Below are 23,839 nucleotides of genomic sequence, written 5' to 3'. Positions count from 1 at the left end.
TGAGGGTGCTGTGTGTGAGAGGGAGATGTGAGTGTCAGGGGTGCCATGCGTGTGTATGTGTGTGTGTGTGTGAATGAGAGTGCTTTGAGTGTCAGGGGTGCAGTGTGTGTGTTTGTGTGAGTGTGGGTGCTGTGAGTGTCAGGGGTGCAGTGTGTGTGTGTAAGTGAGGGTGCTGTGAGGGTAAGAGGTGAATTGTGTGTGTGTGTGGGGGGGTGCTGTGAGTGTCAGGGGTGCACTGTGTGTGTGTGTGTGAGAGTGAGGGTGCTGTGTGTGTGAGTGAGGGTGTTGTGAGTGCCAGGGGTGCAGTATGTGTGTGTGTGTGAGTGAGGGTGCTATGAGTGTCAGGGGTGCAGTTTTTTTGTGTTTGGGGTGCTTTGAGTGTCAGGGATGCAGTGTGTGTGTGTGTGTGTGTGAGAGTAAGGGTGCTGTAAGTGCCAGGGGTGCAGTGTGTGTGTGTGTGAGTGAGGGTGCTGGTGTGTGAATGTGTTTAGAGGGCTTGTGTGTTAGGGGGGGCAGAGTTTTATATAAATATATAAAAAATAAATAAAAAATAAACAATCATTGATTGTATTCCCCCTCTTTTCTTACCTTTAGCCTGGGAGGGGGGACCGTGCCGCCATCCCTGGTGGTGCTAGTAGTGAGTGAACTCTAGCCTGTGAACTCTAGAGCTCCTCCGGGTACTTCTCCTGTCTCCGGGAGATCCTGCCACCTCGGCCCATGGACATCGTGGCCCACCGGTGTGCCCGATTGCCAGTTGCCATGTACGGTTGCCAAAATCGAGGCCCAGTGGTGGGTAGTGGGCCCCAGATCTGCGTTTTGCTGTTTCGACTTAGGAGTGTGTAGAAATGGCATGTGTTGTTGCGGCAAGGTTTGCAAGTGTAAAGACAGGCAGTCAGCTCTCAAATGCTCAATGAGGCTCCCCAAAAAACAAGATTTGGTTGGAGAATAGTACGGAGCGAGGTACAATTGCGTCCGCTCCCTGTCGAGGTCAGGCTCCGCCCCCCCAGCTGTATTTTTTTTAACCTATCTCCAACTGACACAAGTTTGTGAGTAACATGTATTGCAATGAAATACTCAAATGTTAGCTCCCTGTAGTGGAACTGCAAAGCCTACCAACTTGTAATAAAAAAATCACTATACATTTAGATTAGACAATAGATGCGTTTCTATTTAGATTAAGTTGTAGAAGAAATTGTAAGTACATAAATTTCTCATAGTCATCTAGGGAGTTATGAAATTCAGTTAAACAAAATTACATCGAAAACATTTTTTTCATTGGTACCTCACCCAATGCAGGCTATTAAAATATACCCATGGCTGTCCCATATACAATCAGTGACAAATTGACTTGGGTACTTTGTTACACACATGGTATTGATCAATCACCAAATTACAGCTTTTCTAATAATATGCTTAATATTCAATTTTCCTTTACTACTCAACTCTTTCTCATGAAAATGTCCCATTGTACCATCTCATCCCAGTCATGACATCAAGCATCGATAAATGTTGGAAATTGTGGATGCAAAACACTGTGTAATCTGTAATCTAACCATTTCACATTTTCAGATTGTTGGAGAAATATGTGCTGAGATTTATGAACTGATATGAATGGGGATAAACAGATTTTAATATGAATATAAATTGCCCTACCTATCGGAGATACACTACAATTAAAGTAGTCTTATGCGATGTATACAGTCATGACAATGTATTTTCTCTTGCATGAGATGACTTCTTTTGCCTTTCTGTACCCAGCCGTAATTTGAAACTTTTTCAATAAAGTTTATGAGTAAAGACATTTTATATTTATGTAAATTCACATAATTTTTCATTTTTAGGTTTCGTATCCCTGAACAGCAAGCAAAATATTTATATATTCCATGTTTATATGTAAAATAACCTTTCCATGTATCAAGGTTTTTCAATAAATGGCAGGATTGGATTTTTTTTTATTAAATTAAGAACTGTAGAGAATTTAAGTCCAAATGGCAAATATAGGCCATAGTTACAGCTTGGCTACTTTACCCTAACTTTTTCCAGTTGGATTTCAGTGTGATACAATATACTATTTAGTGAAAATCCTGCAGATGTTATGCTAAGGGATTTCACAATGAAGTAGATAATATAACTAAAACAGGTGATTATTTAAAATTAGAATGTTTTTAGATATATACAACTTTATATCTTTATGTGGCACACATTAAATTAGCCATTTTACAGATATACAGGGAAATAACCTATCACAATCATATATACCAGCAGGGACATTATGGTATATGGTAGGCATCCTTCTGTACTCCAGATGCTGTGGACTGCATCTCCCACAATGCCCTTACATCCATAATGGTGGCAAAGCATCAGGGGGGACACAGTCCACAACATCTGGAGTGGCGAAGGGTGCCTACCTCTGGTAAATTATTGTTTTAATGCCGAGTAGGGAATTATGACCTTCTTAATAGGTTAAAGGGACACTATAGTCACCAGTGCAACTACATGTATTCCTGACCCTATAGTGTTAACACAACCATCTAGCCCCCCTGGGCCCCTCATGCCTCCATAAATATAGTAAAAAAATCTTACTGTATTCAAGCCAGAAGCTGTAAATCTGCATGCTGTTAGACTCAGGTAGTGATGTCCCGAACGGTTCGCTGGCAAATAGTTCCCGGCGAACATAGCTTGTTCGCGTTCGCCACGGATGGCGAACATATGCGATGTTCGGTCCGCCCCCTATTCGTCATCATTGAGTAAAGTTTGACCCTGTACCTCACAGTCAGCTGACACATTCCAGCCAATCAGAAGCAGGCCCTCCCTCTCAGACCCTCCCACCTCCTAGACAGCATACAATTTAGATTAATTCTGAAGCTGCATTTTTTTTTCTTTTGTGTTTGTGTTTATTATACAAGATATTATCCTCCATAGCCAGTAACCTGTGTTTATTATACATTATCCCCATAGCCAGTAACCTGTGTTTATTATACAGTATCCCCCCATAGCCAGTAACCTGTGTTTATTATACATTATCCCCCCATAGCCAGTAACCTGTGTTTATTATACAGTATCCCCCCCATAGCCAGTAACCTGTGTTTATTATACATTATCCCCCCATAGCCAGTAACCTGTGTTTATTATACATTATCCTCCCATAGCCAGTAACCTGTGATTATTATACATTATCCTACCCATGGCCAGTAACCTGTGTTTATTATACATTATCCTCCCATAGCCAGTAACCTGTGTTTATTATACATTATCCTCCCATAGCCAGTAACCTGTGTTTATTATACATTATCCTCCCATAGCCAGTAACCTGTGTTTATTATACATTATCCCCCCATAGCCAGTAACCTGTGTTTATTATACATTATCCCCCCACAACCAGTAACCTGTGTTTATTATACATTATCCCTAACATAGCCAGTAACCTGTGTTTATTAAACATTATCCCCCCATAGCCAGTAACCTGTGTTTATTACACATTATCCTCCCATAGCCAGTAACCTGTGTTTATTATACATTATCCCTCCCATAGCCAGTAACCTGTGTTTATTATACATTATCCCCCATAGTCAGTTATCGTTGGACCTAGGCAGCATGATGTCTTAGGCCGGACCAGAGAGTGAGTGAGTGAGTGAGTGAATAATATAATATATATGTTCAGAAACATATTAGTAATGTATGTAAATCGGGTTCATGCAAAGAGGGTGAAAAGGTATTAAAGAAAAACACACTTATTGCATCAAATTTACAAAGCCAAACTTTTAAAAGCTTTCCTCATTTCTTTCTCGGGATGAGGAATATATCGGTTGTTGACTGAGGATTTCCATCTGCCCAATCTTTTAATAATATGCACTGGAGTGTCAGTTTTGAATTCTAAATGAAAGACCAGAGACATGGATACAACCCAATCTTAGGAGTAGTGTTCTGATGTAGTGTTCTGTGAGAGTAGTGGTGAAATGTGTGTGGCATGACTGAGTGTGGGTAAGTAAGAGTCAAGTATTTTAACTGGGGGATAATAAAGTGGTATAGCGGATGGATAAGTAGTTTGGTTAGTTTTAGAGGTTTGTAGCGAAAGTATATAGTGATCATGATTTTTAGCGATATCCAATATTTTTAAGGTGGTCTCAAACAAACATAAAATGCTATATAAAATTTGTTGGAATATCAAATAGTCGTGTACAGTAAATCAGAGAGGGCTCAGAATATCGAACCAACGATCGGTAACCTGGATGAAGTAGGGGGTCTATCTGTTTTATTAAATATGCGGTAATATGCTTTTAATGGGATAGGACGTTAGGAAAGGTGTGTGATTGGGATAAGTGGTTGTGGCTGTATTTACCTTATCCTGGGTCCGACCTGGCTCCTAAGCTTGAGCCGCGCGTGGCTGGATCACTCCTGCCTCCACACGAGCCGCATGCGGCTTGATCTCCTCTTCTGACTTAGCCGCGTGCTGCGCAGTGATCGGTCACGTGGCCCGCCTGGCACTAGGAGCACGGCTCGAGTCACGAGCTCGCTCTTAAAGGGGCAGTGGGAGCCAAAAGTTGATTCAGGCTCCCATTGGCCCACGTCATTCCAGCACCCCCACACACGAACGCAAATTTTTTGCAAATGGGTGAGTTTGCAGTTGTGCAAATGGACTGTTTGCGGTGCGTTAAATGGGGAGTTTGGTCTGTCACTGTGAAGTGGGCGTAACTCTTACACTACCTGATCGATACAACATCATACCTGATGTTTTAAAGCACGTTATTACAAACAATTTAGGAATGTGATTTATGCCCTTTATGGATTAAAACCAGACTCTGCATCAACTATGTAATTTTCCATGGGAGTTTTGCCATGGATCCCCCTCCGGCATGCCACAGTCCAGGTGTTAGTCCCATTAAAACTACTTTTCCATCACTATTGTGGCCAGAAAGAGTCCCTGTGGGTTTTAAAATGTGCCTGCCTATTGAAGTCTATGGTGGTTCGCCCGGTTCGCCCGGTTGCGAACATTTAAATTTTATGTTCGCGACATCACTAGACTCAGGAAAAACAAGCAGTCTGCTGACATGTGATAGCCTGATCCAATCACAGTGCTTCCCCATAGGATTGGCTGAAACTGACAAGGAGGCAGATCAGGGGCAGAGCCAGCACTATTTCAAACATAGCCCTGGCCAATCAGCATCTCCTCATAGAGATGAATTGAATTAATGAATCTCTATGAGGAAAGTTCAGTGTCTGCATGCAGTGGGAGGAAATACTGAATCTCTCCATCAACTCAGAAGTCCCTCTGGTTCACTCTGAGTGACTGCAACTGGAGGTGTTCCTAGCTTTCAATGTTAACACTGTATTTTTTCAGAAAATACAGTGTTTACATGAGAAAGGCTGCAGGGAGCTATAGTTCTTACCTGAACAACCACATTAAGCTGAAGTTATTCAGGTGACTATAGTGTCCCTTTAATTCTTTGGAGAATGTAGAAAAATAAAACATATAGAGAGAAGTGTATATAAAATATTATAAATCAGGTCATTAGGGCATGCTTTATCTCAGAGTAGTTTCTTATATGTGCATTGGTACGATTTGAAAGACTTCTTCCACCCTCCCCGTGAGCTCAGCTGATGGAATCTGCAGTTCTCTGGCCCATTTTGTCATGATAAAAAACATAAGGCTGTGAGAATTTGATATGCCATGTGTTAATTCTTGTAACCTTTGCAAAATACCCTGAAATGGAAAGATCAAACATATTCTATTACACTGTCAGAGTTTTCTCTAAAGTGAGAATTCAAAGTGAATTTTAAGTTTAAGGTAAAAATAGTCAAAGTGCAGTGGCGGAACAACAGGGGTCACGAAGGACTCAAGTGCGACCAGGCCCTCTATGTTCTGCCTGTTACAGGGGGGCCAACAGCTGTCTGGCTGGACACCTTAGGGCTGTAGGCACCGGCTTACCCAGATGTCAACCAAAATGTACAAAGTCTGGGGGGAGGATGAAGACAGGCAGTGAATAGGCTCTGATCTTTGAGCCCTTTCAGCACAGCTTCCTCGCGTTTTCTGCGGTAATGCCGGGAGTCTGGATATGATGTCACTCTGGCCACAGCATCACTGAAGGATGTGTAAGGAAGCTGTGCAGGAAAAGCACAAAAATCACAATTGCTCCACAGTGGACTTCAGGAAAAAGATCTACAATGGACCCCAGGGAAAAGATCCACACTGGACCCCAGGGACATAATCCACTCCAGCTCTCCCAAAGTAAGAAAGGCTAGGTAAGCCTAAGAAATGAATAAAAACACAATAAATAAAATTACTGTAAGAGTGTGTGAGAGAGAATGTGTATGTGTTTGAGTATATGTGTGTTTGTGAGTGTGTTAGTATGTTTCGGTATGAGAGTGTGTGTGTGTCTCTCAGTGACTATATGTGTGTTAGTGTTTGTCATTATTAGTGAGAGTGTGTCAGTGATGTAAGCATGTAAGCGTCAACACAGGGGATTGCGTTGCTTACCCAATCGCTTTATACTCACACACAGCCAAACCCTTTATACAATCACACTCAGATAACCCCTCAAAATCACACTCAGCCAGCCACACACATACACAGAAGCACACTCAGCCAACCTGCACAATCGCAGTCTGCCAAACCCCACACACAATCACACTCAGCCTCCACACACATTCATCTCACGTATATTACTTATGGGGGAGCAAAGAGGAGTGATACAGGGGGGCTTCCTTTGATTCTTGCACCAGGCCTGTATAGTCTTTTATTTAAAATTCACTTTGAATTCAAACTTTGGTAAGTAATTCACAGAATTAATTATGAAAGTGAGAAATTAAACTGAATTTAGCTAAATGCATTTTAAATTCACTTCAAATTCACATTTATGTGATGACACTCCAGCGCACTCTATTGGTAAAATTGAAAAATGTATTGATTTGAATAATTGCAATATGCAAATTAGGATATTGCAAACAACTAACCAGTTACAACTCTATATACATTTTCCTATATGTTAAAAAGTTGTGATTGTGTTATATATATATATATATTTGGTGAATTATTATGTTGTTTGTTCTTCAAATCATGTATGTTTATTTATATTTATATGGTTTTCACCTCATGCTAAAGGACAAATTGATAAATGCTAGTCCTTTTTCAAATTTAGTATGTTTGGGCCAGTTAAAAAAGAGCTACTTCTGAGAGCTGTAAGTGCCTTTTCAGAGGCAGCAGCTGGAGACAGCGCAGACATCAGGGTCGATACCTGCCTGGTGGAAGGAGTCTCAGGCAGAGGGGTCAATACCTGGGAGAAATTGGACAGGCAGAGGAAACAATACCTTCCTCGGAGGAGGAGGTGCAGTGAGAGTTGTCGATACCTTCCTGGGAGAAGCTTGATAGGCAGAGGGATCAATACCTTAAAATAGGGGGCATTAGCAGGTGGGCCTGTGCATTGAAATATAGCATGACCCTGATCTATGATGGCATTTTCTTATATCTGGTGAAAAGCGGAGGGATCTGCAACCATTCTGAGGAGGCAGACAGCTGCTGTCAAGAGACCATCAAGCCATCAAAAGGCAACAAGTGCTTGACCAGTACAGAAGCATGGAGTCCTAAGTTACAACAGCAGAGATGGAGGCAGCACAGGCAGAGAGGTTGATTCCTGCCTGGGAGAACCTGCACAGGTAGTATTGTTGATGCCTGCCTGGGAAGAGGAGGCGTTGGTAGGTCCTGTGCACTGAGACCAGCTAGGGTAGAAATAGCATGACACTTGTTTCAGCAAGGATACCTCTCTGTGGTGACAGACCCAGATCCAATGATGTTTTGTCACTGTTTAATTCTCACTTTAGTGAATAACTCTGACTTTCTTTGTGTGTCTGAATGACTCAAAGGAATTTACAACCTATCTGGATTGATCTCTTCCGAAGCTTGACTACCCTTTATTATCGGATAATATTCGCCACTATGATCAGAACTGTCTAGGAGAAAGTTGACATACACAACAAACCTTTTAAAGGACACTCCAGACCCCTAAAGCACTTTAACTTGCTAAAGCTTTTTCAAAAAGTGCAGATTTCAATAGAAAATTTTACATTTAAAAATTTAAATTAACCTTGTTGAAACCTCCCCCTCCTGCACCCCCTAGTTCTCAACCAGACAACCGGTCATGTTACTTCCTGGTTTGTTTAGATCAGTGGAGTTAAACACAAGAGGTAGGCTATTGCTTAGAACACCTGCCTTCCAAAGACTTATCATTGAGCTGCATTGGGAAGTCTGTGATAGGACAGCAACAGAAAGTCTGGGCAGGGTCTGAAGGGGAGGGTGTGCAGATCACTTAAAAGATCTGCAGCACTTGAATGCTGTTTTTATATAACCAACAAGCATAATAAAATTAACATGTTTTCATCAGGTTATATCTATTAAATAGAGATTTATTTTTTCATTTGGGCAGTGGAATGTCTTTTTTTTTACCTACAGTTCGAATTTAATTAACGTTCATTTGTTTTACATGATTTTAGAATGTATTAACATGAAAGAATTACCAGGTTTGGTATCAATTGGACTGTCAAGATTCGAGATGTTCGGATCTGGTTGTTATGGTGATACCAGTAGCACATGTGAAAAAACTGTATTGGTTATTTTAAGCCAGGTTTAGGATTCATTTATTTATATGCATAAAACTATGATTTGTACATCATGCTCCTCCTCAAGATAAAATGAGATGAACTAAAAGTGTATATAATAATAATAATGATACCTAGGAACTTTGTAATTCAGTTTGAGAGCCAACATTTATTCATTCATTTTTGGATGAAATTTGGCCATTGATTTTGTTTCAGAATTTTGTTATTTGGACCAAATATATTCCAATCTGTGCCGCAGCTGCATCTTGCAGCTATTTAGTAGATAACTCCCTACATTGGTACCCTTGTGGGATTGTGCCAAATTAGGAAGCTGTTTAGTAGATAGCTCTTTTTTGGTATCCTTATGGCAAACCCACAAGGATTATGGAGCTTTCTACAGAAAAGCTGAAAGACCAAAATTACAAAGAGCCCTTCTTGTTTTTCAGACAACTTCGTATTAGTTAATAATGGAAGTTAAATCCTTCCTCCTACCCCTTCCCGCCATGCCACGAGTAGGGGCATATATACTTAACAGCGAGCGACCAGTGGCTGCTTGCTGTTACAAAAAAAGACAACTGATTTGGCAGCTATTGTTTTCAGGCTCTAATCCAATAAAGGAAACCTGCCATAGGTCCCCCAGGATAGAGGAGCACATATCAAAATACTTAACTGGGGAGAGACATAGTGAGGGTATTAAATAAAATGAAAGGTACATAGTATCCCTCCACCCATTGGTAACAGATGGAGGACCTAAATAACAAGAGGTTGTGGACCGATTGCTCTCCTCCAGCCTCCCACCCATAAGCAGTGTGTGGGGGCCCTAAATAATAAAGTTGACAGTGGACCTATTGGGCGCTCCCATTGGTGCCAGTGGAGACGAATACATTTTTTTTTACCCCCCCCCCTTAGTGACTAGGGGTCGCCAAGCCCCTAGTCACCTCCTTCCCATAAAAAATACCCTACCTACCGTCATCACCCTAATAATAGTGAGGGGGACTATAAACTAAATACCTGTAAAATAAAACTGTAATTTTTACCATTAGCTGTCTTCCATTTTCTTTTTACAGTCATGAAAAAGGTAAAATAAAATTCCATAAGGTCAAGTTGAACTATAAAAAAAAGGACTCATTCTCAAAAAAAAACACTAGTAAAAAAAGAATCCATCTTCTCCCTGCTAGAGCTCTGCACAGACTTCTAAAGTCTTATAAAGGCTTTGCCACGCCGTGCATATTGAGTCAGAGCTCTCTGATTGGTTGGTTTAAACCTTTATAAGCCTTTCTCTGGCCTGTGAGCTCAGGAGGGGGGAGCAGGGAGGATTCTAACCTCATTTATTTAATAATACTAAGTATTTCTTTTTACTCAGTATAAGCCAAGATAAGAAGAGCTTTTTGTAATTTTGGTATCTCAGCTTCTTAGTAGCTAGCTCCCCAATCCTTAATTAAATTCTGACACGAAAATAATAGCCGAAAACGAATGATCAAACAGACAAAATTTGGTTTGGATGAAAATATTTTTTTTGTGCTAATGTATTCGGATGAAACAAAACTATTACTTGTTGTGACAGTCCTTCCAACCTTCAATCACAAAATTTGTCCTTCCACAGTCCACTTTGCGCTCTCAGCTCCATGTCTACAGTCCTTCGACACACCACTAAGCCTTTTATCTGGTGGTACGAGTAATGGGAGGAGGGCAGAATTAATCAGCATCTGTGAGTGTAAATACTATCAGTCTCATGTAGCCCAGAACATGTCCCATTGCTGCATTAACCCCTGTGTGACATGTCATGATTCCCTTTTATTCCAGAAGTTTGGAGACTTCCACGGACATGAAATGCCAGAGAGTGCATCAACGGCAAAAAGTGGATCAACAGCAAAAACAGATGTGAGAAAGGCTGAACTTGATGCCATTTTAAGTCCATCAAGTTCAACTTTGTACACTTCTCTGTTTTCTGCTGTTGATCCAAAAAAAAGTGATGGACCCAATTTGACACGATTTTCAATTTTGTTGCAAAATGTAAAACACTTTTTCATTTTAAAATGGTAGTCATGTTTCGCCTTGGTTCAACAAGCTGCTAGCCCACTTATTAACCACTGTACCCTAATATTTACTGATTTTATTTAAAAAGAGAATACCCTGTATAGACTTTTTTACTGCACTATGTGATATCACACTTTGCAAAATATGATTAACAAAAACAACAAAAAATGATTGTTGTAAAATAACATGCTTCATCATTTGGCTATCCAAATATTTAACATAAATATATATAAACATTAAATGAGATTTTACATTGCGCACATGCATACCAGTCTAATGGCTGATTTCCTATTTTGGACTACACCTCCAATGATGTTTTGACAGCATTATGGGTGTAAGAGCATTATGGGGGATGTAGTCCACAACATCTGGAGTGTCAAAGGTTGCCTATTCCTGCTCTAGGGGGTTCTAGCTCTTGTGTGAACATGCAACATATGGACATAGTATACCATACATAATATCTGGATGGCTGGAGGTTTAGCTTTTGGAATATATGCTGGAAATGTCATATGTTTTAAAGGTGAGAGTGCTGCAAAAGAGAATACTGATGTAGTGATTATGGCGGTTAGAGTGTCCCTTTAACTAAAGACCACGGTGACCTTTCATCATTAGAGAAAGCAAGTTAATGTTTAATAGACAGACAGGTGGTGGAACTTTATTGTCATCATTTTACTTGGTTATCAATCTAGTCTTTGATGTCTATCAGGGCTGCAAACTGTCAAGAATTCCTCAGTTATATGTGAGATATTGTTAAAAACAGGAAAGAAAGATTACTTAAATTGTCCAATTCAGTTTTTTTGGCCCAAAACTTGCATTTCATGTTTTGAATCAATTTAAATATTTGAAATGATCGTAGCAAGACTACTTTTGTTGTTCAAAACAGCGCTTCTCTTACACATGAAATAAAGGGAAAATCTAGAAATTATAAGTTGCATGCAAGATACAGTATTGTAATCTTTAGTATGTGTCCAAGATTATAAAAAGCAAATTTTATTTTTTTTAATTAAACAAGGGTTATATATACATTCAGATGTACAAAGTATGTATTTTTCCTCGCCAACAAAGTGTATTGTGGATATTGTAGTTGTATTAAAGCCTCAACTAACATTTAGAAAACAGAGTAAATTGAATAATTTCTGTTCACTTTAGATTTTTCTGTTTACATTTTCTGTTCTATTGAGGAGGATATAATTTTATTTAAAAAAAAACAAAAAAACAACAAAAAACATAAAGAAAAAATTGTGCTATACATCAATTTAATTATAAAGGGGAAATCCAGGTTGGAAGAGATCCATTAAGTCAGGGAGTCACGTTTAGGTCAATGTAGGACTTGTAGATTAGGTGCAAGCATGTACACAGCAGTTCTTACTGGATTTTCACGGCACCAGTGGTGCGAAAATAAGACAATACGATTGGCTAGCTTTAATATTAGAGTGCGCAGCATACTAGAAACTTATACATTGCAGTATTTTCACAGGTTAGACCTCTTCCCTAATCTTACCAGGATGAGAATCCTCCCAATTATTTCTGTCTAAGTCAAGGTCATCTCTATGTTATGTAAGGTTTATTTATTCAATTTGGTTATGGTTTATTGGTGAATGGTTATGTGCAGTGCCTCTCAGATCATTTAAATAAAAGCTGCTAAATCCTTTTACAGTCTCTTGTTGTGTACATCTTTATTTTGATATGTGTTATTGTTCTAATAGATTTGTTATATATTGTTCATGCAATGGCATATATTTTCTAACATTGGGAGGTATGAGATCGAGATGGGTGGGTGGGCCAATATTGAGATTTATGTCACTGGCAATGTCTGAAAAGGGTCTGATCTATCCAGAAAAGGGGCAGCCCCACTCGAAGGACTGAAGGGGATTATCATGCTGGCCCCCAACCGCATGATCTTACAGAGAGCTTTTATTTTGGTCTATGGAGTCTCAACTTTTGGACATGTTTAATCTAGCATTATAAATCTCTAGCTCTCTATCTACAGCCCCATAACTGTTGAAAGCAGAGGCTTTCGAGATTTGTAGTTTAATCGTCAGCTTTCTAATTATGAAGGATAAAACTACAAATCCATAAGTGCTTTGCTGTGCTTTCTGATAACATATACAATTGTATTAAGAAAATGGAGTGCAGCACTCCCAATGTTTCCTCCAAATATTGGTGCTTTTGCTGTAGGCCACTAAACCCCTTCACTTTTGATCAACAAGATAATCTTTGGCACACAGAAATTCTGTCTTATGGTGGTTTTATTGTCCGCTTAAACTTGACAAGGCAGCATTTCGACATTTGACAAAGACACTTCTTCTGTCGAAACATTGCCTTGTTACGTTTTGTGGCGCAATAAAAGCACCATGCGACAAAATGTACATGTACTGAGGATTATCTTCTTGCAGTATATACAATTGTGTTATTGTAAGCTGAGGGTTAGGAGTAAAGGTCCCGCACAGTTATAGTAACTAGCTGTAAGGAAGTATTTATTAAAGTAGGCATACAAGAAAATAAAACTATTTATTTAAGCAAAAAACCACATGGACCAACTGTTTTGGTGCACAGAGTGTCCCTTTAAGGAATTCTTTTTTCTTATTCAATGTAAATGATTCTTCATAATGGAACCATTAGCATGCCTGTATTAAAAAAAAGAAAGATAAACTTCATTATTTCTTTATGAAAATTGTAATCTATATTACTGTTTAAAAAATCAAAGTTAATGTAATATGTAAACCAGAGATAGCAGGAGAATAATCACATGATAATGGTGAAACAACCCAACAACCCCCCTCCAACATATACACTTTAGTTTACGTTATTTGAATTTTTATATTTCATAAACCTGCATGATAAACTTTTAGAAATACATATGAAGGATCATCTCCTACTCACATTGGATATAAATAAATATTCACTTTTGATTTTTGAAGGGGAACTCAAGGTTTGGGTTGATGCCAATTTGTTAAAATATAAAATAGATAATTCATTAACAATTAAAAATAAAAATGAAAAACAAGAGTTTGAAGTAAGTGCATTTGCTGCAAATACCCCAGTCTTGAGCTCTTCTGTAGTGAGCTATGTCCAGATTAAGATATTATCTACCCATTATTTTTTATATGGATTCTGCCCAGCAAGAGTTTAGGGAACATGTACCTTAAAGGGACTCTCCAGGCAGAGGACTTTGCTCACCTGGTTCCAGCGCCGGGAGCCTCGTGAAGCCGCGCCCCCTATTTCGTCAAAATGACTGTGGAAACATCATTGCTCCCTTGTGCGCATGAGCGGCTTCGCCACACATGCGCACATATTTCAGAGGGCGGCATTCATGCCGCCCTCTGAAGTCCTGAGCGCACTACCGCGCATGCGCGCGGTGTGCGCGGCCGCGAGCTGAGCTGACTGACAGCTCAGCTCGCGGTCTTTGCCCGCCCCCCTCCTCTGCTGACAGGCTGGAGAGAGAAGGCGCGCACACAGTGCCTTCTCTCTCCTGCACACGTCAGACGTATTTTAATACGTCTGATGTGTACAAGGCCTTTTTAGGGCCCTGCATGATAGGAAGTCCCTCTGGTGGCCGTCTGAGTGACGGCCACTGGAGGTATGCCTATCAATCAATGTAAACACTGTATTTTCTCTGAAAATACAGTGTTTACATTATATTGCCTGCAGGGAGCTATAGATCATACCTGAACAACTACATTAAGCTGTAGTTGTTCAGGTGACTATAGTGTCCCTTTAACATCAGCCAGCACTCGCTACAATTATCAGTCATTTCAGAACTCAGTCATTACCCTCCCAACTGAATAATGTTCTAATGAAAAAAGTTTACAATTAGAAATGAATCTTTAAATTATAGAATTAGGATTCATTTATGACATTAAAACAGTGTTTAATCGTGAAAATGGTATAAAAAATAAATACAAATTTGTGACCCACTCAACACTGTGGAAAAAAAGACAAAAATACCTATCTAATGGACTGCTTCCCCAAGGAATTTTTCCATGTCCTAAAAATAGCACGCTATATAGAAGAAACAACAGGGGTACAGCGGATCCTGGGAAATATAAGATAAAGATACATATAATGGCGTCTAACCCCCTAACACCACCAAATGTGCATGGAAAATATTGCACTCACAAACATAAAGATAATTGGAGCCCTGGCTCAGATACATAGTAATTCCCCACAGTCTCAATGCATTGAATTCCAGATTTAAAAGTGGAAGCCTCTATATAATAAAGAATAGAGTAAAATAGTGCAGAACGCCAATATGGTAAAAATTAACAGTGCATTTATTTATATGTAACTAAAAACAAAATTGACTGCATCACATTTCCAACTTGAACACATTACTTCAGTATGAATATTGGAGACAGACCCCTAAAGGAAGTCACTTGTGACTAAACGCGTTGGGCACAGGAAGTTAGTATCTTCATGATTGGTTGTTAATTACATGCTAGTCAATTTGGTTTAAAGTTACATATAAATAAATATGCTGTCAGTTTTTACCATCTTATATTTTCCAGGATCTGCTCTATCCCCATTGTTTTTTCTTTTTTATAGATATATTAAAACGGGGTTATAAGTTCTCATCTTTCCACTATCTATGATATCATAGTAGAACACTGACATCTAGTGGCTATATTAAGTGATTGTGTTCTCTCATTCCTGCTCTTTAGACTAGAACCTTTTTTTTTAAATGTTATCTCTGTAGGAAACAAATGAAATACACTTCCCTATGAATTGTTGGAATTATGTCTTGAATTTCACATTTATAGATCAGGGCTATTTCTGAAAGTGAATTTCAAGTTTAAAGGCAGAATAGCTGAACTGAGAATGTTTCCAGTTTGGCTTGTTTTAACCTTAAATTTGAAATTTTTTTTTAATTTTCACTATGGTAAATAATTCTACGTGCATTTAAATTAAAACTTGCATTATCGATAAAGTTTGCACCATAATTCCCTCTTTCTCTCCCTGTATTCCATTGTTACTCTATATCTTGGAGTAATCTCACATCTTTACCCAACAGAAAGACTTATAAAGGTTTCTAGCTCCCTGACATTGAATACTTGGCAACAATTCTATTTATCGGGATTAATGGAGTTGCTGCTGCTGACAACTACATTTACAGTTTAATACCTAGGGCTGTCAGATGCAACTGTGCATATGTACTTGCATGTTGCATTGATTTTACACCTCTCTGCGGATTCTTATTATTATTGGGACCTCTACCAGAGGCCTGGGAGTCTGAAGGGTCTGCACAGTATTTTAGTTCCTAGGACTGCACTATTTTGTACAGAGAACTTTGGCACTGATGATGATTTAATCTATCTTTTACCATTCTCTCTCTCTCTCTCTCGAGTGCAGTGACCTGAATTTTCCAAGGGGTTTATTTACAAATATTAAGTGTGTCAAACTCAGGGAAAATAATTCAAGTAAATGAAGGGGGAAAACATATGCGATATCTATGTACCAATATCAGCTCTAAATGAATAATCTCACATATAACCTGACTTGAGTTAGCTTATAACTGATAGTTTAAAATGATTTGAATTCTTCTCAGATGACTGTAATTATCTTGAAATAGTGGCCAATAACTCAGGGAACTACTGCTTTGGCCTTTGTGCAGACAGCAGATCTGACCGTAATCATTTTGGAATCAATTAATTACAGAGTAATTTCTATGTTCTTTATTTCTACACTTCGTGTTTTCAGGTTTTATGTTTCCAATACGTTGTGATTATTTTTGTTACTTTTATCGAACATCTTATTTAGACAGATATTCTGTATTTCAGATGAGCATTTATAGCTAGCCAAATAGACAGCAGGCTTCTCATGATATACACAGCACTGTAAATTTTTCAGTTTTGGTATATGCCAGGGATATGCAACCTTCGGCTCTCCAGGGGGCGGGGCCGGACCGCTGAGCTGGACGGTCGCAGGCAAGCAGAGCTCCTGCAACACCACGCTGAAAAATATGCTTTTAACACGAAAAACAGACCGACAGCTACGAAGCCTGCAGCCGAGGGACCGCTGGATCCAGGGAGAGGCTGGCTCTCCGAGCTACAGTCCCCTGGAGGGAAAATTCTCGATAACCTACCTGAGGCCTTCTCCGGCGGTGAGTGGGGTGGACGGCCGCTACCCCACTATCCTGCCATTCAGCACCCAACCCAAAGCTCTGAGCGGGCCCGGCCCCGTTTCCCCCCCCTATGGACCGGGGGTGATCCCGGTCCTCACCCTAAGGCTTTGATTGGGATGCCGCGGCCGAGGCTGGGGGGTCGGACCACTAGGCCCAAGATGGCGGGCGCCATGTGCGCAAGCGGCGAAGGGAGGGCCAGCACCTAACACTGATACACACGGCTAACAAGGCGTCTCCTGCCTTCAGACACGGCTGAAGCGAGACCACTTACCCCCGCAGCCACTTAAATCAGCGACGACGACGGCGGCACAAGGTAGTAGGAGGTAAACCGCACGCTGACTACTGCCGCCTGAATGGACTAAACCTGTCACCGGCACGACGACGAACCGACCTCTCACCCCACACCCAGCCTGCGACTGACCCACCCAGGAACCGACAGCCGCGTTCCGACTACAACACAGCTGCAGACTCACAAGAACCAGCGAGAACCCCACAATGCAGCATGGGTGGACTGCGTCCTGATACCTGCCCTAGTGGACATTCGCTTCCTGATATACAGATAAGGGCAGAGTACCAAGAAAGCAGGGCCTCAATCAGGGATCTCCACAGACGCTCAAACATAAAGTTCCCACATTATGAAGCAGAAGCAGTGTGAAAAACGCGGCTTTTCAAGCAATTTTTTTTTTTCATAAACAAAGAAGCATTTTAGATAAGTAACGTTTCAACATTCCAGCCGTTCAGCCAGTTCTAACTGCCCCTATTAGTGCATTCAGTGTGCAGGCAGCGTATTTGGGGCCTAGCTCAAAGAAATACTGAGCCTGTTGTATTAGCTGAGCTGTTAAAACCAACAGAATGTGAAGTCATTTTTATCCTATAACCTGCCTAAATAGCATGTCTTAAGCTTGTTAGTAAAACAAAAAAAAACTAGTGCATTTTACTAACATACCCCATTGCTCTCCATGTTATGTAATAATCTTGGTTTTGAAATATGTGGATTGCGGATTGCCTGTGGATTGCCTTTGGGGTACCACATGCCTGTATGTTACCCGCATATGCACTGCAAAAATAAAGAATTAAAAAAACAAAACAAAAAAAAACCTTCGGCTCTCCAGATGTTGTGGACTACATCCCCCATAATGCTCTTACACACATAATGCTGGCAAAGCATCATGGGAGGTGTAGTCCAAAACATCTGCAGAGCCGAAGGTTGCCTATCCCTGGTATATGCAATGAACTTGTGAATCATTTAGGCTGATCTCAGCGGATGAAAAAAAAAAGATCATTTATTCAGCCGTAACATTTAGCGGCATTCAGAAACCAGCTCCTCACGTCATCCTTTCACTTTGTTTGTTACCTTATCTCAGCAGGTTCTTTATAAACTTTATGTGCCAGTTTTGCGTACTGCAGCTTGTCAACTTGCTTCATTAAATCACGCACCCATTGCTCATGTGGATTTCCACAAAGGACCTTGTGTTTTTTAAAATGAAACCTGTACAGAAAGAAATACAGTGTTGCCATATTCATCTTGCTCAAGTCCAAAAACATTGATTAATAACAGATATTTGGTTCCACCAAGGTAACGTACATTTAGTACTTGGACATCTTTTAACCCCTTGAAAGTTGGTATAATTATTCCACTTACCATGGTTACTAACACCCATAATTCTCTGGGATAGGGTATGCATACTGTTAACAAGCTAATTTGTTGGGTGACTACTCAACTGCAACTCATGCAGATTCTCATTAAACATGCATTGAAAGGAAAGGCATCTAAAAGTACTGCATTGAGCCGCATGCACCCACTTTAGCTCATCCCCGGCTGTGTCCGAAGAATAGATGGATAAGTCTGAGTAGTATATGGGGCAGTAGGTCAAGATATGACATACTGTTATTATTATTATTGGTATTTTTATAGCCAACATATACCGCAGCAATTTACTAAAGTTACCGTATATACTCGAGTATAAGCCGAGTTTTTCAGCACATTTTTTGTGCTGAAAAACCCCAACTCGGCTTATACTCAAGTCAATGTCTGTATTATGGCAATTTATATTGCCATAATACAGACTGGGGGCTGGCAGCGAGCGCTTACCTCTCCTGCAGCTCCTGTCAGCTCCCTTCTCCTCCGCGCCGGTCCGTTCAGCACCTCTGTCAGCTCCCAGTGTAAGTCTTGCGAGAGCCGCGGGGTCATAGTGCGGCTCTCGCGAGACTTACACTGGGACTTGCAGAGGGAGCTGACCGGACCGGCGCGGAGGAGAAGGGAGCTGACAGGAGCTGCAAGAGAGGTAAGTAAACGCTCTCTGCCAGCCCCCCTCCTACACAGCCCATGCCACTGGACCACCAGGGAGTGAGAGCCCCCCTCCCTGCCATGTATCAAGCAGGGAGGGGGGACAAAAAAAAAAATATTATAATAAAATAAAAAAATAAAAAAATAAAAATAAATACTAATATTACATTTTTTAAAAAATAATAATTAAAAAAAATAATAATAAAAATGCCCACCCCCCACCAAGGCTCTGCAACACATACACAAACACACACTACATCACACACACTTACACTGCACTCATACACACACACTGCACTCATATACACACACACGCTGCACTCATACACACGCTGCACTCATACACACGCTGCATTCATACACAAACACTGCACTCATTATATATACACACTGTAAATAAATATTCAATTAACATAATTTTATATTCGGGTCGGCTTATACTTGAGTATATACGGTAGTTGTCGATTGCAGCAAGTTGGTTTTATCCCCAGTGCTAATCTACGTTAGCTCGTCCATATTTAATAATGTGATTCTGTTTTTCTATTTTATGATAATAAGCAAAATTCAGTGCCTTGTCATTGCCTCCAAAGTAACAATATTTTAAAATTTAACAATTTTTATCGGGTAATCCAAGCACCACAAACACTTCAGTGATTTGAAGTGGTCTTGGCGCCTGGAGTCTTTATGTGCAGGGTTTCACTGAAAAGCTTGACACACATATTAGAGACATAGAAACATGGAATGTGATTTGGACATTTAATGTGGATAAGTGCAAGATAATGCATCTTGGACGTAAAAACCCAAGGGCAGAGTACGGAATATTTGATAGACTCCTAACCTCAACATCTGAGGAAAGGGATTTAGGGGTGATTATTTCTGATGACTTAAAGGTAGGCAGACAATGTGATAGAGCAGCAGAAAATTCTAGCAGAATGCTTGGTTGTACAGGGAGAGGTATTAGCAGTAGAAAGAGGGAAGTGCTCATGCCATTGTACAGAACACTGGTGAGACCTCACTTGGAGTTCTGTACACAGTACTGGAGACCATATCTTCAGAAGGATATTGATACCTTAGAGAGAGTTCAAAGAAGGGCTACTAAACTGGTTCATGGATTGCAGGATAAAACTTACCAGGAAAGGTTAAAGGATCTTAACATGTATAGCTTGGAGGAAAGACGAGACAGGGGGGATATGATAGAAACATTTAAATGCATAAAGGGAATCAACACAGTAAAGGAGGAGACTATATTTAAAAGAAAAAAAACTACCAGAACAAGAGGACATAGTCTTAAATTATAGGGGCAAAGGTTTAAAAATAATACCAGGAAGTATTACTTTACTGAGAGGGTAGTGGATGCATGGAATAGCCTTCCATCTGAAGTGGTAGAGGTTAACACAGTAAAGGAGTTTAAGCATGCGTGGGATAGGCATAAGGCTATCCTAACTATAAGATAAGGCCAGGGACTAAGTATTTTGAAAACTGGGCAGACTAGATGGGGCGAATGGTTCTTATCTGCCGTCACATTCTATGTTTCTATGTGATGGCAGATAAGAACCATTCAGCCCATCTAGTCTGCCAATTTTCTAAATACTTTCATTAGTCCCTGCCCTTATCTTATAGCTAGGATTGCCTATCCCACGCATGTTTAAACTCCTTTACTGTGTTAACCTCTACCACTTTAGCTGGAAGGCTTTTCCATGCATCCACTCCCCTCTCAGTAAAGTAATACTTCCAGATATTAATTTTAAACCTTTGCCCCTCTATATTATAACCACTCTCCTGCCCGAGGCGTTATTCCACTTGTGACAACATCATTAGGGTGTCTTTAGCAAGCCCAGAGTTCCGACGTGGCTATTGGGAATTCTGTGCAAATTTGGTGCTATCAGGAGTGGGCTGGGGGAGAGCTTGGACGGTGACAGCTTGGTGGGTTTTAGTTATTTTCTTTTTTTACCTTTTTTATGGAGGTGGGTAGGGCAGGAAATAAATTGTTAATCTGACCAAAAAAAGACAGTGTTTTCTTAAATTCTTAAATATAGCCCATTAAATCTTTCTCTGTCCAAGAAGCATCCATAGCTTTTCAAAAAACATATCTAGGTACACTCAGTGGTGTATTTTGGATTTGTGCTGCCCTAGGCACGACTAAATTCGGGCACCCCCAAAATCTAAATTTGACCCCCCAATTCGTGTCACAGCCATTTTTTTGACTGACAGACACATGCCCTCATTGATACATGCACTGATATACACTCACTGACAGATACACACTCATTGGCACACACACACACTGACACACCCATTCTCACTGAAAGACACACACACACTTTCACTCACTCACAGACACACACTGACAGCTACACATAAAATGACATACACACACTGACACACACTCACAGGCACACCCATTCTCACTCACCGACACACACTGACAGCTACACTCACTCACAGTAAGGTGAACAGTCCCAGAACACAAGGCAAACAAGGCATTTGTCTGGGAGCTTGGGGTGGCATTTTTTGGTGGCCCCCCTAGGCAAATGCCTTGTTTGCCTTGTGGTAAATACATCCCTGGGTACACTACCAACCAAAGCTATTTAATGAATGGTCTAGTTACAGTAGAGCTTTTTATATTTTGTCATCAGACCTTGCTGTTTAGTGAATAACCCACATTATATTATTATTTCCACCAAACCCGAAATATCAAACATAAAATACTTGTTTTTAAAAGGGTGAATTAAGGTAGTTATAAGACAATGATACTCACACAATGGCTCTCCTGTTACAGCTTTCATTGATTTCTTGTGACTGGTAATATCGCACGTATTTATACAGAGTTTTATAGTTTCTTGACTTGGCATAGGAAATGCAACAGTCTTCAAAGTCCCCTGCCAAAAATGAACTTAGATTAATAGATATTTTTTAAATGTTTTGATATTTTTGAATACAGAGTTCATATCATCCGCAGATGAACAGGAGAGGCTTGATACTTCCACAAGTCCTCTGACCGATGACAAGACATAACATCTAGCTAGATATGGGTGTTTTTTTTTGTTTTTGTTTTTTTGAGCGGATTTAAAAATCCTATTGTTAAAGGAACCCTACAGGGTCAGGAACAGAAACATATATTCCTGACCCTATAGCGTTAAAACACTTTCTAGCCCCCCGCCCCCTAAATATAGCAAAAGCTTACCTTTACTCCAATCTGCTGCTGCTTGCTCTGCCCCTGATCTGCTTGTTTGGCTGACATCCGAAGTGGCAATCTCAGCCAATCACAATGTTTTCCTATAAGAAAGCATTGGATTGGCTGAGCCTGTCAATGAGGCAGATCAGGGGCAGAGCCAGCACAAGCCAAAGACAGCCCTGGCCAATCAGCATCTCCACAGAGATGCATTGAATCAGTGCATAAGGAAAGTTCAGAGTCTCCATCCTGAGACGGGAAACACTGAATGTCAGTGCTGTACACTGTGCAGCACTGCCCCATGAAGCACTTCTAGTAGCCATCTGAGGAGTGGCCAGTGGAGGTATCCATAGGCAGTAATGTAAACACTTAATTTTCTCTGAAATAACAGTGTTTGCTGCAAAAACTTGGAAGGGACTACTTATACTCACCAGACTGGTGACTATAGTGTCTCTTTAATCAATAAGTATTTCCCCTATGAGTGGCCCATCTTAGGCAAAACAGTGAAAACAGCCACTGTCAAGAAACAACAATAGTAGCCAGGGATAAGGGCCGTCCTGGAAAATAGGACTGGAAGTTTATGTGCTATATCACTATGTATGTTATATAAAAATAATTATTACATGTGATACAATTATATTACATGTTCAAGGATTTAGAACACTTACAGAGTTATTCACTTGTAACTGCAGCTGGTTCCCTTATTTACTACTATAACATCTTAAAGCATTTGCCCATAACACACTAAAGTGAGAATTCAAAAAGAATTGAAGATTATGCTAGCTTTAGTGTACTAATAATCTTAATAATGACAGGAAACATATATTTTGCATAATACTCCTTTACTGAGAGAAAAAACGGGTCGCAAGAGTATTCTGAGAACGGACAGCAACTGAAATAGCCTGCCCTTCGGTAGGTCCCCGCTCAGAACTCAAGCTGGTTTTAGCTCATCTTGTGCCATTACAGAGAGAACATATCTGAAGCATATCAGACTGGTCCCACCCATACGGGTAGTCCAGATCCGAAATGCCAGCAAGTTCTCTCTGCACGAGAGATACAGCAACCCCAGACGATCGTTTCAGCCTTGTTAGGCATCATCAGTGAGGCATAGCTAATATCTCTCTAGGCACCGTGAGCAAGGGGTCCACGTCTGGATTACCCTTTAAACTTATGGAGAGAAAAAACGGGTCGCAAGAGTATTCTGAGAACGGACAGCAACTGAAATAGCCTGCCCTTCGGTAGGTCCCCGCTCAGAACTCAAGCTGGTTTTAGCTCATCTTGTGCCATTACAGAGAGAACATATCTGAAACATATCAGACTGGTCCCACCCATACGGGTAGTCCAGATCCGAAATGCCAGCAAGTTCTCTCTGCACGAGAGATACAGCAACCCCAGACGATCGTTTCAGCCTTGTTAGGCATCATCAGTGAGGCATAGCTAATATCTCTCTAGGCACCGTGAGCAAGGGGTCCACGTCTGGATTACCCTTTAAACTTATGGAGAGAAAAAACAGGTCGCAAGAGTATTCTGAGAACGGACAGCAACTGAAATAGCCTGCCCTTCGGTAGGTCCCCGCTCAGAACTCAAGCTGGTTTTAGCTCATCTTGTGCCATTACAGAGAGAACATATCTGA

The 23,839-nt window shown here is 40.5% G+C and overlaps 1 protein-coding gene across 1 annotated transcript in view; it reads right to left on the bottom strand.

The window, feature by feature from the left end:
• Positions 1-12,794: 12,794 nt before the first annotated feature.
• The window catches only part of LOC134610299 (C-C motif chemokine 21a-like), a 31,150-nt gene continuing 20,105 nt past the window's right edge, over positions 12,795-23,839 (bottom strand). Inside the window, exons 3-5 of the mRNA XM_063453245.1 lie at positions 21,793-21,913; positions 18,102-18,236; positions 12,795-13,253 (exon numbers count right to left, since the gene is read on the bottom strand). Of these exons, the coding sequence (XP_063309315.1) occupies positions 13,214-13,253; positions 18,102-18,236; positions 21,793-21,913 (296 nt within the window). The 3' untranslated portion in view covers positions 12,795-13,213. The remainder of the gene's footprint in view (positions 13,254-18,101; positions 18,237-21,792; positions 21,914-23,839) is intronic.

Source organism: Pelobates fuscus, chromosome 5 (assembly GCF_036172605.1).
Source record: "Pelobates fuscus isolate aPelFus1 chromosome 5, aPelFus1.pri, whole genome shotgun sequence".
In the NCBI taxonomy this organism is placed as follows: domain Eukaryota; kingdom Metazoa; phylum Chordata; class Amphibia; order Anura; family Pelobatidae; genus Pelobates; species Pelobates fuscus.
This window is presented reverse-complemented; position numbering and strand designations above follow the sequence as displayed.